At 36.6% G+C, this 25,190-nt stretch overlaps 2 protein-coding genes across 2 annotated transcripts; one reads left to right on the forward strand and one right to left on the reverse strand.

Annotated features, from left to right (window-relative positions):
* Positions 1 to 18,979: 18,979 nt before the first annotated feature.
* Positions 18,980 to 22,295, forward strand: LOC136211062 (uncharacterized). The gene is made up of 4 exons (XM_066002587.1): positions 18,980 to 19,546; positions 20,861 to 20,878; positions 20,979 to 21,178; positions 21,920 to 22,295. Exons 1-3 carry the CDS (start codon positions 19,180 to 19,182, stop codon positions 21,176 to 21,178), a joined length of 585 nt encoding a protein of 194 aa, XP_065858659.1. The 5' UTR covers positions 18,980 to 19,179; the 3' UTR covers positions 21,920 to 22,295.
* Positions 22,243 to 24,859, reverse strand: LOC136211061 (probable WRKY transcription factor 53). The gene is made up of 3 exons (XM_066002585.1): positions 24,337 to 24,859; positions 23,270 to 23,398; positions 22,243 to 22,885 (listed from the first exon to the last, which is right to left on the reverse strand). The coding sequence occupies exons 1-3, from the start codon at positions 24,684 to 24,686 to the stop codon at positions 22,369 to 22,371; spliced, it is 996 nt and encodes a 331-aa protein (XP_065858657.1). The 5' UTR covers positions 24,687 to 24,859; the 3' UTR covers positions 22,243 to 22,368.
* Between the last annotated feature and the right edge of the window lie 331 nt (positions 24,860 to 25,190).

A 25,190-nucleotide genomic window follows, 5' to 3' on the forward strand; every position in this document is an offset into this window, starting at 1 on the left:
AAAACATAAATTACAAAAAATATAGAGGAATTAAATAAATAAAAAATTGGAGCATGTTTTTAGATTTTTTTGTTCTATTAATAATTCATTATTATGCACATTTTTTTCTATTAATTATGCACATTTAATCGATATTAATAAGTGCATGTGTCAAATATTAAACAATAGAAGCTACATGGATAATGATATATTAATCAGCGCGCTCCATAATAAATAAGGGAAACAATTAGCTTAATGGTAAGTAGCTTAGAGTATGTGTGAAGTGGCCATGGTTCAAACCCCACCAACAGCATTCTGTTTTTTTTTAATTTTTCTACTCAAAACGACGTAGTTTTGAGTGGTTCTCACCTAAGGAAGTGTCCTCACCTAAAAAAGGGTTCTCACAAGAGCCCTCTCCTATATATATATATATAATAACAAATAAATAATAATGGTAATAATAACAATGATTTCATGGAAATTTCCATGAAATTTCCTAGGCTTACTTAGCTTATCTTTGGCTCCAAGTTGGTTTGGGACCAAAAATAAACTAAGTTTAGGGCTCCATTTGCCTATAAATAGGATGGAGCCCAAGGCATTAGAGGAAAAAGAAGAGAGACCCGAACCTCTGGAAAAATTCCACGAGACCCGAACAAAGCAAAAACACAAAAAATCCGACTCAAACCACTATCAATCGACTTGATTTGGGATTTCCATTACCGATTGAGAGGTAATAATTCGAGGAACTAGACCCGTTTAATCTTTATTGCATTTTTGTTGTTTAGATCTATTTATTTATTTGTTTTTTGCACTTTGATTGTTTTGATTTGTTAAATTAATTTTTCATTTTGCATTTGAATAAGTATTTAGTTTTGATTTTGAAATAAAACTTCGTTTCAAATCCCAATACGAACCGTGACCCGATTCAAGGGTAGTTCGGGATCCAAACGTCGTAGATCTGTGTGTTTATAAAAGTTTTGAACCATTATTTTCCATAAAACGTTGTTTTAGAATCCTCCGTTACAAACCATGACCCGATTTGGGGTAGTTTAGGGGCTAAAGTGATAAAATAGAGTAGATCTAATGTTTTTCATCAAATCTGAAAAATATAGGAGCTTTTTCTGTAATTCTTCGGTTTCTGTCACTAAAGGCTGTTTACCGACGGATTTTCCGTCGGTAAATCTGCTGGAATTTTAAAAATGCCTTTTTAACCCTCTTTTCTTAACTTTTTTATATTTGTCCCTTGTATATGTATATATAATTATGTAATTATTTTATTAAAATTATTTTGGGGTATATAACTAATAATTATCTAATTATTGTTTTTGTGGATTATGTGCTTGGCCCATTTGGGATAATTAATTAAGTGATGTTTTTGGGTTATCAAGTAGTATTTTCTATTATCCATATTTAATGTACATTTTGGGTGGGTTAGTTTCTATATATTTATTATGTAAGAAGAACTATTTTAGGTTAAAGGTTATTTTTCATTTATGAACCTTGTTCATTATCTTTACATGTTTTTTAATTAGAATAAAAGGTGTGCTATACTTAGTATTATTTTCCTTTTTATTAGTACATGTCAAAAGCTATAATGTATATTATGTTTTTACCTCATTTTCAATCTATAGGTATAATTACCATTTTTACCAAAACATATATATATATATATATATATATATATATATATATATATATATATATATTCATTCTTTTCTCTTTGGTATTTTTTGCACATATTTTAGATATATTGGGTTGGTGTGGATTTTTGGATTTAAATTGTTCATTATTGTAATTATGTTCAAGTGATGATTAGTTTGAGTGAAAAAGGGAAAAATTAAATTACAAAAAAGATTTAAATTTGGTTGTTTAAATTAAGGGTTTTTAGATGTTCCAAAAATGTAAATAAAAGGTTTTTAATTCTTTATCTTTTTTAAGCCACTTCTTAAAAACATCACGTTTTAAAACCTTAATTCATTCCAACGACGGATTAAACGAACCTTGTGATTAAAAACGCTTTTTCAATAAATAATATAGTTTTGAATCTTTTTTTAAATGGTTTTGTACAAAATAAATGGACTTGTATGCCTAATCACGTTTTTTGTTAAAACTTCTTATTTCGCGCTTTCAAACACTCGGATCGTTCCAACGACGATTCGAGTGAAAATTATGTAAATCAACGGGGTTTTGAAACGTGCCTATATCGTTCCAACGACGATTAAGGCACGAACCATGTAAATAAACCTTCTTTTGGGGAGTGAGATTAGTTTAAATTTAATGTATAATATAATGCATAATTCACGTAGTAAATAAACCAACTCTTCCTTCTATCTCCCCCTTTCTTCTATATACTCTAAATTCATGTAAATGGGTGATTCTTTACTAAAATGGCTTTCAATAATATATGCTCAAAACGGTTTTCAAAACGAGAAAGAAAAGGTTTCAAATGAATTTTAAACTTAAAGAAATATGTGATTAGTCCGTTAGCGCCTAACATGCTAAGTAGGAGGCCGGTGGTTCAGAACCGGGCGATGTCGGGGTGCCTAGTAGTCTTTATTCGGAAAGGAGCTAGCCTTCTTGGCTCGTACCTAAGTTTTTCGAACCCTCACCAGTCTCCCGCAAGGGATCGGTGTTCATTTCCCATTCGTGGGTGGCGACTCTTCCATACTCCGAGCTCCGGCCCTGCCGAGCAGCTTGATTCCGCGATTGGTTGCTTTCGGCGCCAATCACAGCATCTGTCGTCAACGGTGTCCACCCCCCGGTTCGCCCGGGCGAGGCCGCGGCACCTACAAGTGGCGACTCTGCTGGGGAAGCGAGAAATTTGATTCCGAAGGCATGTATTAAGCCCATAACGGGGACGGATCATATTATTTCTTTTCGTATGCATTCATAAGCATTATTGCAAACCTTTTGGGTAATTTCCGCGAAACCTCTATTGAGAGTCCATTCGTCGCTCGAAAGAGGCTAGTGTAAGTTCCCCCTTGCAGTAAGGCGCCAAAAGGTCCCCATCCATTCGTTAGGGGCGAATTTGTGCGGTCCTGTGAGGTCCCGCGATCAGTCGTGTCAGCATATAGTAGCCTTAGAAGTTGCCATAGGATTACCCGTTACTATTTTTGATATGATGAATGAATCAATTCGTGTTTTCAAATTGCCATGATACGTGTCTAATCCTAAAATATGTAAAGAAAATGAAACGAGACATTAATATATACTCTTAAACCGATATACAAACTACCCCAAAACATCGAAACAATTTGAACTAAAGACGACTTAGTCATCTCGTATGAATGAACTTGTGCGGCCCGCCTGGTCCCTTTCCGTGTCCCGAAGAAGGCACATGTTCAGGAAATACGTTATAACGTAAGCACGTATTAGTACAAGTCGGTTTGGTATTAAGGATAGTTATATCTCGATTCAAAAGACTATATTAACGGTAGCCGTTATTCACATTCTTTAAATACGTTGGGATAAAGCGAGATTATGACAAAACGAAAACGAAGAACATTTCTGTTGACGATTTACTCTTGCAAAGACGACCACGTGTAGTTCGACCGATCCGTGAAGTACTTAGACTACGTGGTTCCTAGTCAAGGCGTGTCTAATGCTGGGGATCAGAAAGTAGGGCCCGTAAGTTCCGTGGTGTGTCAATTCCTACGGTTTTCGGTTTGTCACTTCTGGTAAGGCAACACCTATATGAATCCCTAAAGATAGCCCGAATGGCGTCGAAAATCGCGTTCCCCTACACAATAATCAATTACGAGTATCAAAACAAGCAATAAACATCAACACGTATATAGAACGGAATTTGCAAATCATATATTATAAATATGGAGAGTAAAAATATAGAATACAACCAAGCCTAGTACATAGGATGAGATCAAAGCTAATTAGCACGTAAAGAGGGAAGAATCGGCCCTCGGAACTAGCTAACCGGACTCAAGGCCGTCTCTTAGGTCTTGGAGGTGGAACTCTCGAGCTTGGTGGACGAGGATGGAATGGAACTTTGATGGAATGGCGGATCGAAGGAACAAGCTCTTGGGGTGGCAGAGTTTTATTACATAAACTGAATCTAAAACTATAACAACAAGAATTCTAAAATGTAGTTATGTACAAGGTATAAGGTGTAGTCTTCTTTTATGAGTGCTAGTCACTCTTATTTATAGATCAAGCTAGGGGCAAGATTGTAATTCCACAAGGTGCAAGCATGGAGGAACATCATTTTGTGCAGAAATCCCATAATACGCCCCGCGTATGGTGGTGTACGCCCTGCGTGTATGCCCATTCCGTCAGAAATCTCTTGCATGTGGACCAATTCGGATCTTGTTGTCTCAAACACGCCCCGTGCATAGTGATATACGCCGCGCGTGTTTGAGCTCCTGGTGTTTTATTGCTTGAAATACATCATGTACGCCCTGCGTATTCCAAAACGCGCCTCGCGTACCGATAGTTGACCTAGGAGACAATGCAGTCTGACTTTCAGGATTGGGCTTATCATTTCTGACATGTGTCATACGCCTCGCGTAGGTTGGCATACGCCTCGCGTATGCTGACTAGATTCCACATGGTGCTCGTGGATAGGACAATTATTTCTGACTCCATGTTTCACGCCTCGCGTGAAGGGAAATACGCCTCGGGTATTGAGTGGATTTTCACTCCTTGCTCGTACCTGAAATACAAATCTTAGGGGCCGAGTTAGCTTGACGTTTTATTTCATAAATTCAACCAAAAACAAAGATAATTAACTAATACTACGAATTTTATTCTTACTACGTTATTTTATTAAAACACTCTATTTTTGTAATTAAACTTATTTATTTAATCTCAAATTAAACCGTAAATCACGCTAAAAGATAGGGGTAAAATACCCCTATCAGCCCTTGGAGAAAAATGCCTTCAAATCCCTTAGGCGCTCCACCTCGGGCCCGGGTGAAACCTCGGGGGCGGCCCACTCACACGAGGAGGAGGGTTTGGATTCGGATATGGGCCTCAATTTTAGTCCTCCGCCCAACCACGACTTCAATTCCATATATGCTCGGTTGGACGCTCTGGAGGGCCACCAACGTGCCGATCGCACCCATTACGATTCCCAATTCGCCACCCTCAACACCCGTTTTGACACCCTTGAGGCTAATCGCCTCATGGACCACTCCACCTTCATCACCCGCTTCAACTCCATCGAGGCGCAACAACGTGAGGATCGGGCTCACCTCGATGCTCGCTTTGACGCCCTCACCAACTCCTTCGCCTCCTACTTCAACATCCACGGCAATCATCCTCCGCCTCAACCATAGTTTCCATTTCTTTTTATGTTTTCCTTTGTTTTGTATTCTCTTTGCTTTTCCGTTTTTATTTTGTTTTCGATGTTTCCGTTGTTATTTTTTGTTTTTATTTTTTTATTGTACTTTCTTTTCCGTTTCAATATATTTTTAATTTCCGTTTATGTTTCGTTCTCTTGTCGTGTTTATTTTTCGCTGTTCGCAACCATTAATAACATTCACGCCGGACGTACCCCCTTGTACGCCCCGCGTGCTCTTCTTTTTTCTTGTATAAAAAGCCTCGAAACTCAAGCACGCGGGGCGCCCCTCTTCGTGCGCCCCGCGTATTTGAGTCTCTGCCCAAAAAGAGCTCAAAACGCACCTCCTATGCGGGGCGCCCCCACTTTGGCACGCCTCGCTTAGGACCAAACCTTCAAATGGTCTATTTTTAATTGCATGTCTATTTTTGTTTTTGTTTTTCTCTTCTTTTACGACGTCCTTGGAATAGACGTCATTTTAATAACGCGGAGGGTCGTGCAACCCCGCACCTTCAGTTTGTTTTGCACCAACAAAAACAAAAATAAAAAAATCAAATAAACAACAAAATAATTGAACTAATTTATCGATTCTGAAAATTTTTCCGACACACTACCTCCCTCGGAAATAAAATAAAAAGTTCCGTTATTTGTCCTTAAAATAAAAAGACGGAACACAAAGGATCGGTTTTAGTGAGAAATTTTAGTCTTAATTTTGAAGTTCTAGAATTTATGCAAAGCCTAGGTTTATACTAAACAAAAGCATTGAGTCCTAACCCACATGCCATCTCCATAATGAAATTTAAAAAGGCAATAAAAATGAGATGTTTGAAAGTTTAGCGAAAACTCAATAGTATACAATTTAAACCCAAAATTTTGTGAGGTAATTTTGAGCCTAAAAGAGTTCGTACGAGAACTCTATTTTCTTTCACAACTTTTCGAGGGCTTTGACTTCACTCGACTCATAGAATTTACATCTAATACCGGGTCAAGTACACTTATTTTTGGTAAAAAGGGCAATAGATGATAAAACGAACCCACTTAGGCTAACTCTTTTCTTAAATTATTTTTCTCGTTTTCAGTAACCTTTAGGAAACCCCTTTGAGCCTATTAACCAACTTCTTTGTTAAAAACCCTTTTTAACATTTAACCCTTTTTCCTCTTGTTCAAATACCGATAAAAATTAACTCGCACCAAAATTACCCAAAACAAGGCATTGACAAGTAAGAACTATAAAACCTTCGAAATCGTTTTTGTGCCACTCTCGAAACACAATGTAGAGCAAAAAGGCATTCTCAAGCTCCACCCGAGAAATTTTGAATTATATTTTGCAAACTCGCTAAGGCCGAAATAAAAATACGATGCAATCATAAAAAACGGTGTTTGAACCCGAGTTCCTATAAATTAACCACTAAAAAGCCACCCACATTACAACCCCCCTCCGGGTTCATTTTTAATATTGTCTAAACCATAACATAGGAGGAAAAACCCGGATGAAAATGCAAACTCAAAGTGATCTCGGGTAAGTGCAAAGAAGAGTGCTAAAACACCGACCCACCAAAGTTTGAGCGTAAGAGTGAAATCCCTTGGTGAGGTACTATCGGGTTCTCAAAAGATAATCAACCCCCGTTAATATTGCCTATTAAATTTGATCATGGAGGTTTCAAACAAGTTTTGGTCACTCGATTGTTTGCGTAGGTACTTACCGAAAACTTTGCATAAAACTTTAACTTTGAAATCACGCACTTGGTAAAACCAACCGACGGTTTGTCTCTTAATAATCTCAATCCCTTGTCTTTCGATTTCTTTTACTTGAGGACAAGTAAAACTTTAAAGTCCGAGGAGGTTTGATAGGGGTATTTTACCCCTATCTTTTAGCGTGATTTACGGTTCAATTTTAGAAGAAATAAATAAGTTTAATTACAAAAATAGAGTGTTTTAATAAAATAACGAAATAAAAATAAATTCCGTACTTTCGGTTAATTTTCCGTATTTTTTATTAATATTAGTAAATAAAATGTCAAGCTAATCCGGCTCCCGAGAATTGTATTTCAGGTACGAGCAAGAAGTGAAAATCCACCCATACACGCGAGGCGTATCACTCCTCACGCGAGGCGTGAAACATTGGATCAGAAATAATTGACTTATCCACAGGCACCACGTGAGATCTAGTCATCAATACGCGAGGCGTGTACCACCATACGCGGGGCATGGAACATGTGTCAGAAATGATTAACCTAATCCTGAAAGTCAGACTGCATGGTCTCCCTGAGTCAACTATCCATACGCGGGACGTACCACCTTACACGCGGGGCATGTAAGGAAGTTCTTCAATGCAAAAAGCTCAGAGACTCATTTACGCGGGGCGCGCTTTAGCTACGCACGACGTAAAAGACCCAATTCAAGCAATAAAAACTCAGAAACTCAAACACGCGAGGCGCATCCCAGACTACGCGGGGCATGTTTGAGACAACAAGATCTGGAATTGGTCCACATGCAGGAGATTTCTGACGGAATGGGCAAACGCGCGGGGCGTTCCACACCCTACGCGAGGCGTATTATGGGATTTCTGCACAAAATCATGTTCCTCCATGCTTGCACCTTGTGGAATTACAATTTCACCCCTAGCTTGATGTGTATAAATAAGAGTGACTAGCACTCATTTCAGATACTTTTAGACACCTTGTAATATACACCTTCTTGAGATTAAATTCTTGTCATTTGTAGTTTTAGATTTTGTTTTTAGGCTTTATATAGCCAAACTCTTCCACCTTGAGAGCTTGTTCGTTGATTCTGGCATTCCATCAAAGTTTCGCTCCATCTCCGTGCACCAAGCTCGAAAGCTCCACCATCCAAGTCCTAAGAGACGGCTTTGAGTCCGGTTAGCTAGTTCCGAGGGTGGATTCTTCCCTTTACACTTGCTACTTAGCTTGCACTCATCCTATGTACTAGGCTTGGTTGTAATTCATATTTACATTCTCCATATTTATAATTTATGATTTATAATCTTCTTTTCTATATATGTGTTGATGTTTGTTACTTGTTTTGATACTCATAATTGATTATTGTGTAGGAGAACGCGATTTCTGACGCCATTCGGGCTATCTTTAGGGATTCATATAGGTGTTGCCTTACCGGAAGTGACAAACCAGAAACCGTAGGAATTAACAAGCCACGGAACTTACGGGCCCTAATTTCTGATCCCGAGAATTAGACACGCCTTGACTAGGAACCACGTAGTCTAAGTACTTCATGGGTCGGTCACACTACACGTAGTCGGCATTGCAAGAACAAACCCTCAACCGTATAAACACTAGAAGTCGTTATTTGTCATATTTATAACTTATCTCATCCACATTATTTCATAGAGTTTTGTTATATAAATTCGCCTCACCCGTAGTTAGGAGTAGTTTGTAGTTGGTCCCCATATCAACCTCAAAGTATTCACCGTTTAAATAACATATAAAACCGAGTCGTTTAATACTTGCAGTTATAAATCCCGTGGATTCGATACCCGGTCTTAACCGGATTATTACTTGATACGACGGGGTACACTTGCCCCTAAGTAGTGACGTCTAGTAAAGATAGAGCATTTAGAAAGATCACATCCATAGTCATAACGTACTTATCATACATATTTTGTCGTAGAAAACACTACATTAGACGATACGCATCAGATATTGAACAGGGTTGTAATAGAGCGGAATGTATACCGCTTTTTTTCATTTATATCTCCATCGACATGGAAAGTCTCTATCATGAAAAATAAAATGATATCCTTATACATACGTGAATTGGGATATTTGTATGGATCTCATTCTAATTTCTCAAATTTTAAATTAATATTTTCTTTAATAAAATGTACTTTTTTTTATCTATAATGGTATATAATTAATCTATATAAAATGACCTTTTAGATTAATGCTATTAAAACCATATTTAACAATCTGAAAATGGAAATTTTCAAAAATTAAAGTTGTTCACTGTCATATTTGCTATGGAACTACATTTTCGATTTTCGAAAATCATTTTTTTGGAACTTTCTTTCTTTAAACATTAACTTTCTCTCTCTTTACCAAACATCATCTAAATAATCTCAAAATAAAAAAGTTGAAGAATTAAAGTTGCTTAGAATATTAGTAGTTCTTAAAATATGTCATTTTTGAAGTCGTTAAGAGTGATTTTAATAGTATCAATCGAAAAAGTCCTTATTTTGCTAAAGTTGGAAACCTCAGTCCTTACTTTGGAAAAAAAATTAAATCACAGTCTTTTATCTGAAAATTAGTGAAACCACAGGGGTTTTATTTGAAATTTATCCAAAATATTATTATATTAATAATAGGCAAAAAGCATCCTGAGACCCCTAATCTTTTATTGTTTGGTGTATTAAGTCTTCGATCTTTCATTTAGACACATTGAACCCCTGATCTTTCATTGTTTGGTGCATTAAGCCCTCGATCTTTCATTTCGACACATTGAGCCCTTGATCTTTCATATATTGGAGTATTAGGTCATTCCATAAATCAATTCATATATAGGTGTATTAAGGGCCTGTTTGATTCAACTGTTAGCTAATAGATGTTGTTGTTGATGTTAGTTGTTTGCGGTTGTAGTAAGTTGTTTGTTGTTGGTTGTTTGTTATTAGTTGTTTAATTATTAGTGGTTGGTAAAATTATACAGAACTGTTGTTGTTAGTATTTACATGTTTTAAATTAATCAACAAATAAATTATAAAATAAAAAATATATTATAAAAATTAATAAAAATAATTTAAATAAAAAATAAAAAATTTATTGAACACAAGAAAACCTTATTCGATAATTATGTTCTAAAAACAAAAATAATGTTAAAAAGAAAACACATTTTGTGGAAATAAGAAGGATAAGTTTGTCAATAACAAATAACTACAAACAGATGTTCATGAAAAGCTCTAAAAAAGAGCTTTTCGTGAAAAGCTCCAAAATGATGTAGTGTCTAGAGAAAATGTTAAACGTTGCGGTTATATAAACCTAACCAAACATGGCCTTAATACTGTTGGTGTGCCCTAGTTCATAGGCATTGGTTCTTATAAAATGTATTTGTGTCATATTAATAAAGGCATTAATCTAGTTCATTTATATCTTGTGCTATAATATGAATAGAGAATCCATTGATTGATAATCATAAAACCATATCCCAAGTCTATTCTATCATGGGAATGATTAGGACCACAGACTTGTATATTCGACGACTGTATGGTAGCAATTGATACTAGCCATAGCACTTGATAAGTCAGTTGTGAATATGGGTACATGTTGTATACATGTGACTGGATCGATCCGCCCGAGAAAACTACATGGTGGTTGTGTCATTAGTTTTCTTAAGTAGGTCTCTAACTGTCTTCAGACTAGATTTCATTATAATATCAATGTGGGAGCCGGTTCACTTTGACATACGCCTAACAGGTCTGTAACAGGATGCCAAATACGGGTATGATTGGGTGAACAGGTGAACACATTAGTATTGATAGTGAAGTGATGGAATTACCACTCACATAACAGTGAGATGATATCACATGCCACTTGATAAGTGAGATTGATAAGTGTGTGGCCACACCCAGATAAGTAGTTTACTTATCTGATTCATTAATCTACTTAAGATCAAGAAATATCATAAACATCAGAGAGGATGACAGCCGCCATGCCTCTAGTTTATAATATCGATATCAAATGGTAAAAGACGTTAAGAGATAACTACAGGGTCTCTGCATCTTTAGACTGCTGAAATAGCTGTATTGGTTAGGGGCAGTAATGGTTTGCTAGAACCCACTTACTGTCTGTGGGCCGTGAGCCCACTGCTAGCTAAGGACAGTCCCATAGGATCGTGCACATTGAACATCTGAGTTAGAACTTATAGAACGGTACACTGGAGGGATGAGATTAATTAATTGGTTGACAGTAAAATGTCAAGGTAATTAATTGGTGGTTAATTAATTGATTAATTGATACTTTGTATCAATGTAATTGATTAATGGATTTAGGCGTTGAGTATTTAATTGGTTAATTAGTTTACGGGTTGTAATTAATTAATTTGTAAATGAATGAAATTGCATTCGTGAATAATTAATCAAACTAATACGTCAATTTATTAATTAGTGTTATTTATTTAATTGGGGTAATTAAATTTAATCTAATTGTAACTAATTGCATAGAATAAATACTATTGGTATTTATTTAAGTGATTATGTTAGGATTAGGTTAGTTTTGTAATTAACCAATTAACCTTAAACCAATTAGGTTTAGGAATAACTACACTATATATAATAAAAGCCTAAAACCTAAAACTATCTAATTAACCTAATACACATTGGGCGGGCACATGATTTGGGTGGAATTTTGATTCTTCCGCCACTATCAATATTCATATGCATAAGAATATTTGGAAAATTTCATTATCTCTCCAGTTCTTCTTCGTTCTTCGGCTAGCACCGGTTCTAGCTCAATAGATGTTCGTGCACCTGACTACGGAGATCTTACTACCTTGTGGATTCTTCAGCCGTCTCTAGAAGAGACAGCCCGGGTATGTTTATATCCTTAAACGGATCAAAAGGTTTTATTCAATCAATGGTTAACGGACAAAGATCAATTAAAAGGGATTAGAAATAAATTTTAAACCGCAATTCCGCTGCGCTACAGTTGATTAACTGGCTATAATCCCTAACAGTGGTATCAGAGCCAGGTTTAGTCCGTTTTGATTGATTGAAAATTAATAAGATTTGGTTTTTATTATTTTTCCAAATCAAGTTTTGAAATTTCCTATTAATTCCTCGTATAGAATTGTTCTAGGAAGTTTTCTAATTTTATTTCTGTCTGTATTTTTTTTGTTTCGTTATGAGATTATTATTTTTAAAATAATAAATTAAATTAAATACAGCAGCCATTTTTTTAAAACAGAAAAAAAAATAGTCCGGGTTGGCGGAACGGTAATCGCGGGACTGCTGTCCGCGGACAGCAGCCCCGCGGCTGCTATCTGGCGGACAGCGGCACTGCTGCTGTCCACGGACAGCAGCCCCGACTGCCGTCCCTGAACGCGAAATCACCGAATTTAGTTTTAAATTTGGTGTTTGGGACAGATTTAATCTTTTAAATTTTTCTCGGGTAATTTTAATTAAATCTGGGTCCTAATACCGTTTAATTTATTAAACGTGTTTTGAATAAAAAATTAATTGGTATTAAAATGTTTTTGATTGGCATGCATATTTAATTTTTAATCGAATTGATAATTTGTGTAAAATTGAATATGGTTAATTTGTGAAATTGGCCCAATAGACCGTGACACCGGTTTAAATTGGGAGGGCTAAATTTTAGATATGTGACGATCCTAAAATTTAGTGGGAGCGAAATTGTAATTTTGCATACAAATGGATGTTAACCGTTTGGGCCTGTATGGGCCTTAGTCACATATGGTAAAATTGGCGATTTCACCCTGAGTAACTCGGCTTAACTTTATTAGATGATTTTGGAATGCCATGATCATGCATTATATTTGTATGTCTTACCGTGCAACAATGTGTTATAGAGTTCTATGGGCCCTAAATTAAAGTCGGTTTGTAATTTAATTTATTTTGGAAAATATGGCCTGCGTGCCATTCTTTCATTAATGTAATTTTAGAATAGGTTCTATTCATAAAATTGTAATTGGTCGTGAAGAAGCCCAGATGGTCCAAGCCCATGGTGGGAGTCCAAGGAGACTTGAAGCAAGCCCGTGAAGATTAGATAGTATATCTAGTTTCACTAGGATGTATTATAAGGCCCATAGAGTCTCTATGTTTATTTTGATTATACAACTGCTTAGTATAACATGAAATATAAGTAGCAACGATCACCAGATCATCACCCGTGATAATTATATGTTAAAGCCGTATCACTTAATTAATCCGGATAATGAAATATTGAGTCGCTTAAAAGTGCTTTCCAGATTCACACCTCTTCCTCCCAGGTAGTGCTACGGTGTATGACGTGCCCTAGTAGGTATGCTGTAGTAATTAGTGGGCCGTCGAGGGTTAGGATACTTCGGTATGGCTAACACGTGTATGGTGGTTGGACTCAACATGGGTAGCATTAGCTCTGAGCGGGCCCTAAGCACAGATAGGCTAAGTGTCACAAAGCCCATCAAACCAAGAGTCCTTACGGAGGATTGGATAGTTTATCCTACCAAATCGTCAATGGTCGACGGCGGAGCCCTAGCTCGGTCTATTATTGATGGATTGTGGATCTTGGTCAAGACAGCCAAATAAATATCACCAATAACAAATTAAAATGGATTATTAATTTGATCTTTGGCTTAAGCCCTTTATTCTAACTCTAATGTAATTTTTCCACGTAGATAAAAATCACCAAGTTACATAAAAGAAATAATGAATGCAATAAGCAACAACTCACTCAGACCACTCCTGGAAAAGGAAAAACTTTCAGGGACTGATTTCCTTGACTATCCTATGAACTCACAAAAGGTTTGTAGACACGAGTGGAAGGGATCTGTACTGATTGCTACCTTACCAGCCAACAAAGGGAACACACCTAAGGGAAAGGCCAAGTCCAAGTCCAAGGCGAACGCCCAAAAGGCCAAGTCAAAGACAAGGAAGGCGGCAGCTCCTAAAGGTAGGTTGGCCTTGGCAGATGATATCTGTCACGAGTGTAATGAGAAGGGACACTGGAAGAACACGTGTCCAAAGCTAAGGGAGAAACAGAAGGCTAAAGCTTCTGGTTCTGGAATTTATGTTGTTGAGATAAATCTGGCTATTTCTACATCTTGGGTTTTAGACACTGGATGTGGTACTCACATTTGTTCAAATGTGCAGGGACTGAGAAATAGGAGGTTGTTAGGATCTGGTGAAGTGGATCTTCGAGTCGGCAATGGTGCTCGTGTAGAGGCCTTGGAGATCGGAGATTACACTTTAGAGATGCCTACTGGTTTAGTTTTAGAACTTAGAGATTGTTGTTTTGTACCTGCAATGCGCAGGAATATTATCTCAGTTTCTATGTTGGATATTTTCGATTTTAATTTTAATATTGGACATGGTAGGATTTCTATACATCGTGGCAATATTGTTTATGGAACCGCATTTCTAGAAAATGGGTTGTATATCCTTGATCTAAAACGTAGTGAATCAATCTATAACATAAACGCTAAAAGGATTAAGACTAATGAACTAAATCCTACATATATCTGGCACTGTCGTCTTGGCCACATAAATGAGAAACGCATAACTAGGCTTTACTCTAGTGGAGCGCTAGGGTCATTCGACATGCAGTCTTATGACACGTGTGAATCTTGTTTAAGAGGGAAGATGACAAAGGCGCCTTTTACCAAAACTGGTGTAAGGGCCACAGAGCTATTGGAACTGATACACTCAGATGTATGCGGTCCAATGAGCACTAGTGCTAGATCTGGTTTTCTGTACTTTGTTACCTTCACAGATGACTATAGCCGGTATGGGTATGTGTATCTAATGAAACATAAATCTAAAACTCTTCTGAGATTCAAAGATTTTAAAAATGAAGTAGAAAATCAACTTGGCAAGAAAGTAAAAGCGCTCCGGTCTGATAGAGGGGGCGAATACTTGAGCCAAGAGTTTGTCTTATTCTTGAGAGAGTGTGGAATTATATCCCAACTCACTCCTCCTGGTACACCCCAATGGAATGGAGTGTCAGAAAGGAGGAATAGGACCCTGCTCGACATGGTCCGCTCAATGATGAGTCAAGCTTCTCTCCCTATCTCCTTTTGGGGATTTGCTTTGGAAACTGCTACTCATATAATTAACAATACACCGAGCAAGGCAGTTGAAGGAACACCATATGAATTATGGACAGGCCGAAAGCCCAACGTTTCCTTCATGAAGATTTGGGGCTTTGATGCACATGTCAAGAAATTGATAAGTGGCAAACTAGAGTCCAGATCTGTTAAATGCCAGTTTGTGGGTTACCCTAAGGAAACTAAGGGTTATTACTTCTACAACCCAGCTGAGAATAAAACATTCGTGGCTAGGTTTGCAATCCTTTTGGAAAAGGAATTCCTTTCCAAAGTAGACAGTGGGAGTGATATTGATCTCGTTGAGATTCAAGACTCACAAACTCCTGCAGCTTATGCTGAGGATGCTTTGGGAACCGATATAGATCCTCTAAATAATGAGGAGGCTAAATCGGTTATACAGGTGGTGTTTCAAGTAGATTCGTACAGAATTCTGATATTGTATATGAAATTCAGTGGGAGCATATCCACTTTCCTAATATTGTATGTCGATGACATACTGTTCATTGGAGGCAATATATTAACACTGCCAGATCAAGCAGTGGTTGAGTAAATGCTTCACAATGAAAGACTTAGGAGAAGCCGATCAAGATCTACAAGGTTAGATCCAACCGACTTCTAGGCTTGAGTCAGGCATCGTACATAGACAAGAATCCATCATGTACTCTATGTTATGTACAAGGCCATATGTTGCGTGTTGCACCAAACATGACTAGTCGGTGCCAGTTAGACCCCGATAAGGAACACTGGAAGACAGTCAAGGCAATCCTAAAGTACCTTAACCGTACCAAGGATGTTTTTCTTAGTATTTGATGGGTAGAAGGAATGGAAATAACAGGTTACACTGATCGAGACTTTGAGGATGATAACCAGTCACATACTGGTTATGGATTTCTCCTGAATGGCGATGCCATTAGTTGGAGATCCTTAAAGTAGCCAACCATTGCCGATTTTATGACGAAAGCTAAGTACATCGTTGCATGCGATGATGTAGAGGAAGTAGTTTGGATTAAGAAGTTCATAACTGATTTAGGAGTAGGTCAAACTCTCTTAAGATCAGTTGATGTTTTCTATGACAATACAGGGGTCACAGCACAAGCACTGGATCCCATGTCACACAAGAGATCCAAACGCGTACTTAGATAGTAACACCTTACCCGGTGACATTACATTGTAGAGGGTTGACACTGAGAACAATGTCGCTGGTCAGTTTACCAAGGCAATTGGTAGTACTAGATCTATAGTGTTTAGGGCAATACCCGCTTGGAACTAGTTCAAGTGGGAGACTGTTGGTGTGCCCTAGTTCATAGGCATTGGTTCTTATAAAATGTATTTGTGTCACATTAATAAAGGCATTAATCTAGTTCATTTATATCTTGTGCTATAATATGAATAGAGAATCCATTGATTGATAATCATAAAACCATATCCCAAGTCTATTCTATCATGGGAATGATTAGGACCACAGACTTGTATATTCGACGACTGTATGGTAGCAATTGATACTAGCCATAGCACTTGATAAGTCAGTTGTGAATATGGGTACATGTTGTATACATGTGACTGGATCGATCCGCCCGAGAAAACTACATGGTGGTTGTGTCATTAGTTTTCTTAAATAGGTCTCTAACTGTCTTCAGACTAGATTTCATTATAATATCAATGTGGGAGCCGGTTCACTTTGACATACGCCTAACAAGTCTGTAACAGGATGCCAAATACGGGTATGATTGGGTGAACAGGTGAACACATTAGTATTGATAGTGAAGTGATGGAATTACCACTCACATAACAGTGAGATGATATCACAGGCCACTTGATAAGTGAGATTGATAAGTGTGTGGCCACACCTAGATAAGTAGTTTACTTATCTGATTCATTAATCTACTTAAGATCAAGAAATATCATAAACATCAGAGAGGATGACAGCCGCCATGCCTCTAGTTTATAATATCGATATCAAATGGTAAAAGACGTTAAGAGATAACTACAGGGTCTCTGCATCTTTAGACTGCTGAAATAGCTATATTGGTTAGGGGCAGTAATGGTTTGCTAGAACCCACTTACTGTCTATGGGCCGTGAGCCCACTGCTAGCTAAGGACAGTCCCATAGGATCGTGCACATTGAACATCTGAGTTAGAACTTATAGAACGGTACACTGGAGGGATGAGATTAATTAATTGGTTTACAGTAAAATGTCAAGGTAATTAATTGGTGGTTAATTAATTGATTAATTGATACTTTGTATCAATGTAATTGATTAATGGATTTAGGCGTTGAGTATTTAATTGGTTAATTAGTTTACGGATTGTAATTAATTAATTTGTAAATTAATGAAATTGCATTCGTGAATAATTAATCAAACTAATACGTCAATTTATTAATTAGTGTTATTTATTTAATTGGGGTAATTAAATTTAATCTAATTGTAACTAATTGCATAGAATAAATACTATTGGTATTTATTTAAGTGATTATGTTAGGATTAGGTTAGTTTTGTAATTAACCAATTAACCTTAAACCTAGGAATAACTACACTATATATAATAAAAGCCTAAAACCTAAAACTATCTAATTAACCTAATACACATTCGGCGGGCACATGATTTGGGTGGAATTTTGATTCTTCCGCCACTATCAATATTCATATGCATAAGAATATTTGGAAAATTTCATTATCTCTTCAGTTCTTCTTCGTTCTTCGGCTAGCACCGGTTCTAGCTCAATAGATGTTCGTGCACCTGACTACGTAGATCTTACTACCTTTTGGATTCTTCAGCCGTCTCTAGAAGAGATAGTCCGGGTATGTTTATATCCTTAAACGGATCAAAATGTTTTATTCAATCAATGGTTAACGGACAAAGATCAATTAAAAGGGATTAGAAATAAATTTTAAACCGCAATTCCGCTGCGCTACAGTTGATTAACTGGTTATAATCCTTAACAAATACATCCATATATGAATTGATTTACGGAAGGGCCTAATACACCCATATATGAAAGATCAAGAGCTCAATGTGTCTAAATGAAAGATCAGGGCTTAATGCACCAAACAATAAAAGGTCAAGGGTTCAATATGTCTAAATGAAAGATCGAGAGCTTAATGCACCAAACAATGAAAGATCAGGGGCCTCATGATGCTCTTTTCCTTAATAATATTTGTTTATACAACGCATGATTAGTAATTTTTAAGTATACATAGTGTATCAAATATAAAAATAAATATCTATTATCCATGTAATCGGGTCAAGTCGAGCTTTGGTCTGTTCAGGCTCAGATCTTTAGAAAACTGACGAGGTCGAGCTCAACATTCTATTTGTGAGAGTTTACAAACTTCGCTCGCGAACAACTTATTAATTATGTTGATTTAAACAAAACTACATTGTTTTGAAATCTACAAAACTAAAGTTGCATAAAAATACGTTGTTTTACCTTTTCCTATTTATAAAAATATAATTATTGATAACGAATCATAGATGAAAAGAACATGAAAGAGAGAATTCATTAATGGAGAATGAGAAGGAATTGTACAATTACAGAATAGAAGAAAGAAGAAGAAAACTTACTTAATTGAAGTAGTTTATATAAAAGCCCCTACCTATTCTATGATTTACAATGTTATACTTTACAATTATTAAAAAAATAATGGAACCAAACATACTCAGCACCATGTTCATGAATATTATATCGAGTTTGCTCATGAGCTTGTTCATGAATCTATAATCGAACCTGCTCGCGAGCTTTTGAGCCTAGTTTCACCGTGCTCAAACTTGACTTATTTACAAATCAAGCTGAACATGATCGAACTTTTATCGAGTCGAACACCGAACTGTTCATGAACGGTTTGGCTCATTTACAGTCCTAAGAATATGGATTAAGATTCCTATGGGGCGGGTAGAGAGATCCCATCCCTGCTCCGTTTCCATTGGAGCGGATCCATATCCGGTTTGCAACCCTAGGATTAACCCTTTAATTAGTTGCAGCCCAACCTATTACTTCAGCCCATAAAAAACCATGACTGCTGGTGAAAGCCCACTCTGTTATTAGCTCCTAATTTCAATCCATGGAATCTCAATCCTCCACCAAGTAATTAAACCCCTCTCCTTCCAAGGTTTCAAAAATGGCGATGTCTTCTCTGCAACTTCTTTTCAAATCGCCTTCTCCATCGTTTCCTCTTTCCTTTCCCCGTTCTTCATCTTCTCTGCAAAACCCCCAAAACCAACAGTGTAAATTGGGGAAAAATTTCAGCTGCGCGAGAGAAGCGAGATTCAGCGGAAACAAGAGAAGAGAGTTCGTTTGTGGTGTGGCATTACTTCCTGTAGATCCATGGGCACCTTCAATTGATTCACAGAGTATTGCTTCGCAGCTGTTTGCGTTCTCTCTGTTTCCTTACATTGGTTTTTTGTACTTCATTACCAAATCTAAGTCTGCTCCTAAGCTCACTCTCTTTGGATTCTATTTCTTGCTTGCCTTTGTTGGGGCTACCAGTGAGTTTTCTTCTCTCTATATTATTCCTGTTTTGTCATTTTTGGTGCTTGAAATTGTTGTGTGCATTGTGCATTGCTGAATTTGATGGATGTAAGGTGGATTTTTAGTTCTGCAATGTAGATTAGGGAAGTAAAAACGGGTTCTAAGGGATGTAAACGGGATTGGGCGGGGCTGGGCTGGCATTGCATTCCTGTCCCTGTTTCCCGGACTAATGGGATTCCCTGACCCTGTAATTGAAACAGAAAATCAGGGAAAATCTACTATCAATTACATAAACTTCGTGCAATATTTTGAATCGAATTGTAAATGAAATATAAAGAAATAAATTACAAACAATACTGTCTCTAGCATTTAACATATAAAAGTAATAAAAAAGAAAGAGGTAAATGGGGATTTTTCAGTTGAATCCACGGGGATCCCCATGGGGCTAATATCGGAGACGGAGATCCTGCGAGCCGGAGATACTTATCCTCATCCTGGCCTTGTTTTCGATTTTGGGAACAAAGAAACCCCATCTCCGCCACGATGATTCTTACTGGGGGATTCCCCAGAATCCCCATCCCATCAAGTGCATCTGCATTTGTGGTTTGTAGTCGTTAGAGTCAAGTTTGTGTCAATAAAATCACTAAAGTTTAATCCTGTGTGATTTTATTGGCACAAAATTAACTCTAATGACTATAAACACATAAATAATATGAAATTGAGTGATTTTATTGAAAGTTCAGTGACATCTATGGAGTTAAATGCACCATTAATCATCGAACTTCTATAGTTGTCTTAAAATGGTCAATCAATTTCAATTTGTTTGAATAAAACAACTCCGGCGGCTTCGAAAGCAAAAACACTAGAAATATGATATGGCTTCCACATCAGCAGTAGTCAACTTTCACAATTGACTGAACGACACGTGGATGCCACATAGTTTACCGAAAAGACACATTGTTGCCACCTAGTTAACACGTGTCGTTTCAATCAGTTAGGTGACAGCCACATGTCATCTAGGTGGTCAACACGTGTCGTTTCGGTCAACGATCACGTCATTTTTTCAGTATTTTTTGCTTTTGGAGTTGCAAATATGACTTTATTGAGAAAAAATCAAAACTGAATGATTTTATTAAGATAAATTAAAGTTAGAGTGACCATTTTGTGATAATGAACTCGGTACGTGTAACCCGACATCTATGAAACAAGCCCCAAATTTTAGCGGCATAGATGCATTTTACCCGTTTTTCTGCCATTTGCAGCTTTCCTCTGATCATACTAACTCTTTTCTTTTCCTGATGATCTTCAATTCTTTCATGTGTTTTGAGCAGTCCCAGCTGGAATTTATGGTAATTAGTTCCTTCCACTGAACAAGATAAGACTAATCATGTTTACTTTGGATGCTTAACTTTCTAATTAAGACTTAATTTCTATCTGTTTTTGAGACAGCAAAGGTGCATTATGGAACTTCTTTGTCTAATGTGGATTGGTTACATGGTGGAGCTGAATCACTTCTCACTCTAACCAATTTGTTCATTGTCTTGGGGCTTAGACAAGCTCTCAGAAATTCAACTTCAGATGTTGAAAATGGAAAATCTGATCCTGTTGCAGCAATTCAGGATGAAGATAAGAAGAAATCGTCTGTCTAGGTAGAGAAAACAAGCCGCTTAATTCGTATACAGTCGCTTCAACTTGCATCCAAACGCTTAATGACCCTCAAAATTAAAAAAACGTATTTTTCGCCTCCTCAACTTGTTTAAATTGCTATGGGTAACCCCTTATTTTCACGGGACGGTACTGTATACTCTACATGTTACGGGCAGTTTAAGTAAGTTGAAGTGATAGAAAGATCGTTTTGAAAAAGGTATCACTTGTTCAAAGAAATAAACGGATCGGCTCAGTGCCCAAGTGCCTACTAGTCATCCTAGTAAGCACTCCGATACTGAAATTGCTGGAGAATTCCCGACGTAATTTGATTGAAACAAAAATAAAACCTTTCGTTATTTTATCGACACAAAGTGAATTTTGTTGCAACATTACCAATAGTTGAGTGACTGTCTATGCATTTAAGATTTAACTTTTATTTTAGAGTAAATAATTTATTAGTTCTTATATTTTTACCTAACACACTGTTTAGTCCTCATATTTTAATAATACTTTTCAGTTTATTCAAAAGTTTAGTCTCTTATAGAGGGACTGAACAGTTTAATAATTCAAATATTTGAGGGACTAAATTATTGAATAGAACAAAAGTTAATGACTGAATAGTTTATTATTGAAATAGGAAGAATAAACAGTGAGTTGAGTAAAAATGTAGCTATTAATAAATTATTTACCCTTTATTTTATTTGGCGATTACGTAGCAGATTATAACTTTTTTCTCATTGCAGATGGATTTTTAGATGGCTCATACTTCCTGGAAATTCTCTTTCTGCAGGTTCTTGAATTTCTATGAGATAAAAAGTCAGTTTTGCCCCTAAAGCTATAAAAAAAGTTCAATTTTACCCCTATAGTACGAAATAGCTCAATTTTGCTCCCATGGTAGAATCCTGAATCCGATTCGAATCCTAAAAGAAGAAAGTAAAAGTGAAATAAAGCTTCTACCATTGGGCGAAACTGAACTATTTTGTACGATAAGGGGAAAATTGAACTTCTCCAATAACATTAAGGACAATTTGACTTTTATTCCAATTTGTATTGAAGCTGTTATATGTAACCTCAAAATTAATTGTTGCTATTAATATAAAAACATCAAAAATTTCAAAATGCTACCATAACTATTCCCATTTTACATGAACTCTTCTACTCACTTGAGTACAAGCTATTCTATTGTGGTACCTTAAGAGAAAAATCCAAAGTTGGGATCCAATTCCAGTGCCTGGAGTGTGAAATCCGGCTCAGCGAGCGGAGAATTAGCAGCCGAAGTGTTAGCAGAAAAAGAGTCAGAATACTGCAGATTTCCCACCCCGGCGAAACTGTTCATTTGGAACGGCGAAACTGAGTAGTAGCCAGGTTCTGGTGTGGTTGGAGACATGAAAGATGGAGGAAAAGAGAAAGGGAATGTTGTGGTTTCTTTATTGTCTAAATCCTCCGTGTTCACCCTTAGCGTCTTTTGAAAGTTAAAGAGCGTTTCTTGCGATTGTTGTTGTTGTTGCTGGTAGCTGTTGCTGATGTTATTTTGTTTATGGTCTTGTTTTTCCGGGGATGTTGGTGGCGGAATAGATTGTTGGCCGTGAGAACAAGTGTGAACTCCCCGGTATGTGATATCGAATACGTTCGGATCGTCGTCGGATCTTTGCACTTGCTTTGTAGCCCAGCAGTTTTGAGTGTTTCTGTAGGTGCATCTGTAATAGCTTCTGCAAATGCAACAGTTTCCTATTAGTTTTCCATATATGAAAAGTTGGCGATTCAAAAGATCGGGATAAAAATAAAATTTGACCGTCAATTTCTACTGTGACAATATGATTTACAGGGCTATGACACTTGATATCGCGATTTTTATTTTTATTTCATTTATATCATATATAATTACAGGATAACTCATTTTGACATCTTTAATAAATTTGGTGACACGATTTTAATAAATTTGGTGACACGATTATCATTTTTATAACATGATTGGTGTTTTTCAAGCCTAAGCTTCATTTTCTGAACAAACTGGTCCGAAAAAGCTAATCAAAGGACAAAATTACCCCTTATCCTTAAAAATTAACATTAGCAAGTCGGAATCAACTTCTAACCTCGGATATTTGGCACCAAGAATGTCTTTCTGTCCATATTTCCTCCAATTATAGCCATCATCTTGAGGTCCTTCAAGTCCATTCTCGGAACTAACTCTAACATGATCGGTCCACCTTGGCATTGTCTTTCTGCAAAACATAAGAGTCTGTGTCGTTAATTTTTGACATAATAACATAATTTATAAAAACAACATTTCTAATATGACCCATTTGACATAATTACCATATTTATTATCACGTAACATGAATATGACACGATAACCCAACTTGATACTCATAATCAGACTGCTAACTTAGTCGTAATCTTACTTCAAATGTACATCAATTATGACTCCTAAAAGCAGAAGCTCAATTTATCGAGATAACCCGTTATAGTGACAACCTTTCTAATATGGCCCATTTGATATGATTACCATATTTGTTATCAAGTAACATAAATGTGACATGATAACCCGATTTGATACACATAATCCTACCGCTAACTTAGCAATAATTTTACTTCAAATGTACATTAATTATGACTCCTATAAGTAGAAGCTCAATTTACCGAGATAACCTGTTAAAGAGACAACCTTTCTTATATAAGACTTCTAAAAGCAGAAACTCATATTTACCGAGATAACTCGTTATAGAGTCAAACTTTCTAATATAGGACTCCTAAAAGAAGAAGCTCAAATTTACCGACATAATCTGCTATAGAAACAACCTTTCTTATATAGAACTCCAAAAAGCAGAAGCTCAAATTTACGGAGATAACCCATTATAGAGATAACCTTTCTAATAAGACGTGTTTGAAACAATTACCATGTTTAATATCACATAACGTAAATATGACACGATAACCCATTTTAATACCTATAATCCGCTAACTTAGCCGTAATCTTGCTTCAAATGTACATCAATCGTGATTCCTAAAAGCAGAAGCTCAATTCACCGAAACCCGAACCATATAATTACCATTTTGGTCGCATAACACAATTACGACACGACACCACACACAGAATTCTCCGAAACAACATAACACAATTACGACACGACACAAAGAACGCTAAGAATCAGGGTCTAACCTCTTTTTCGAAGCACCGAAATGTCCTCCATCAAAATCATCACTTCCGGGACTACCATTCATCGAAATTGGAGACTCCGGGACACTCCCAGAAGCAGCAACAACAACAGGAATCACACCAGCAGCAGAAGCAGAAGCAGCAGCAGCAGCATTCTGCTGCTGCTGACCCCAATTAAGAATCAACAAAGCTTTCTCATAAGAACACAGAATCTTCTGTGCCAAAGATTCTCTAGCCTCCATTGATGAACCAGAATTCAACTGTAATCTCAACTGTTTAGCCATCTCCATCCCTTGAATTAGCTCTCTAAGCAGTCTATGTTGTTGATCATAGCTCCAACCATTATTCTCCATCTTTAATTAACTTTAATTAGTTAATGTTAATCACACTTAATGATGTTAATTAATCTAATCAAAATGCTAACATTGACTGAATTTTGGAAGTGAATTAGTTGAAGATGAAGAAAAATAAGAAGTACCCAGAATCAGAAATGGGGAAAAGATTGGAAATTTGAAAGTGGGTTGAGTTGAAGTGAAGGGGGGGGAAGAAAGGGTATATATATATATGGAGAGAGAGAGAGAGAGAGAGAGAGAAGAAAGAAGTTTGAAGTTTGACTGAGAAACCGAGTTTTTCAGCTTAGAAGTTAGAATAGTCTTTGGTCAGAAATTGGGTAAAAAGTGGGGAATGTTTATGGAATTCTAATCTAATCAATTAGCCAATAAGGTTTAGCTTGAGTACTAAATATTTTATAGGCTTATTACATTATTTAGAAATATATTATCGACAAATACTCTATCTGTTCCATAATATTTGTTTTTAAGGTTACGATACAAAAATTAAGAAATATAATTAATTTT

This window comes from Euphorbia lathyris, chromosome 1, assembly GCF_963576675.1.
Source record: "Euphorbia lathyris chromosome 1, ddEupLath1.1, whole genome shotgun sequence".
Lineage (NCBI taxonomy): Eukaryota > Viridiplantae > Streptophyta > Magnoliopsida > Malpighiales > Euphorbiaceae > Euphorbia > Euphorbia lathyris.

Coding starts and splice junctions, on each gene's coding strand:
- LOC136211062 (XM_066002587.1), top strand. CDS start 19,180: ATGGCGATGTCTTCTCTGCAACTTCTTTTCAAATCGCCTTCTCCATCG.
- LOC136211061 (XM_066002585.1), bottom strand. CDS start 24,686: ATGGAGAATAATGGTTGGAGCTATGATCAACAACATAGACTGCTTAGA. Junction 23,399..24,336: donor TTCGGTGCTTCGAAAAAGAG/GTTAGACCCTGA, acceptor TATGTTTTGCAG/AAAGACAATGCCAAGGTGGA. Junction 22,886..23,269: donor CTTGGTGCCAAATATCCGAG/GTTAGAAGTTGA, acceptor TTGCATTTGCAG/AAGCTATTACAGATGCACCT.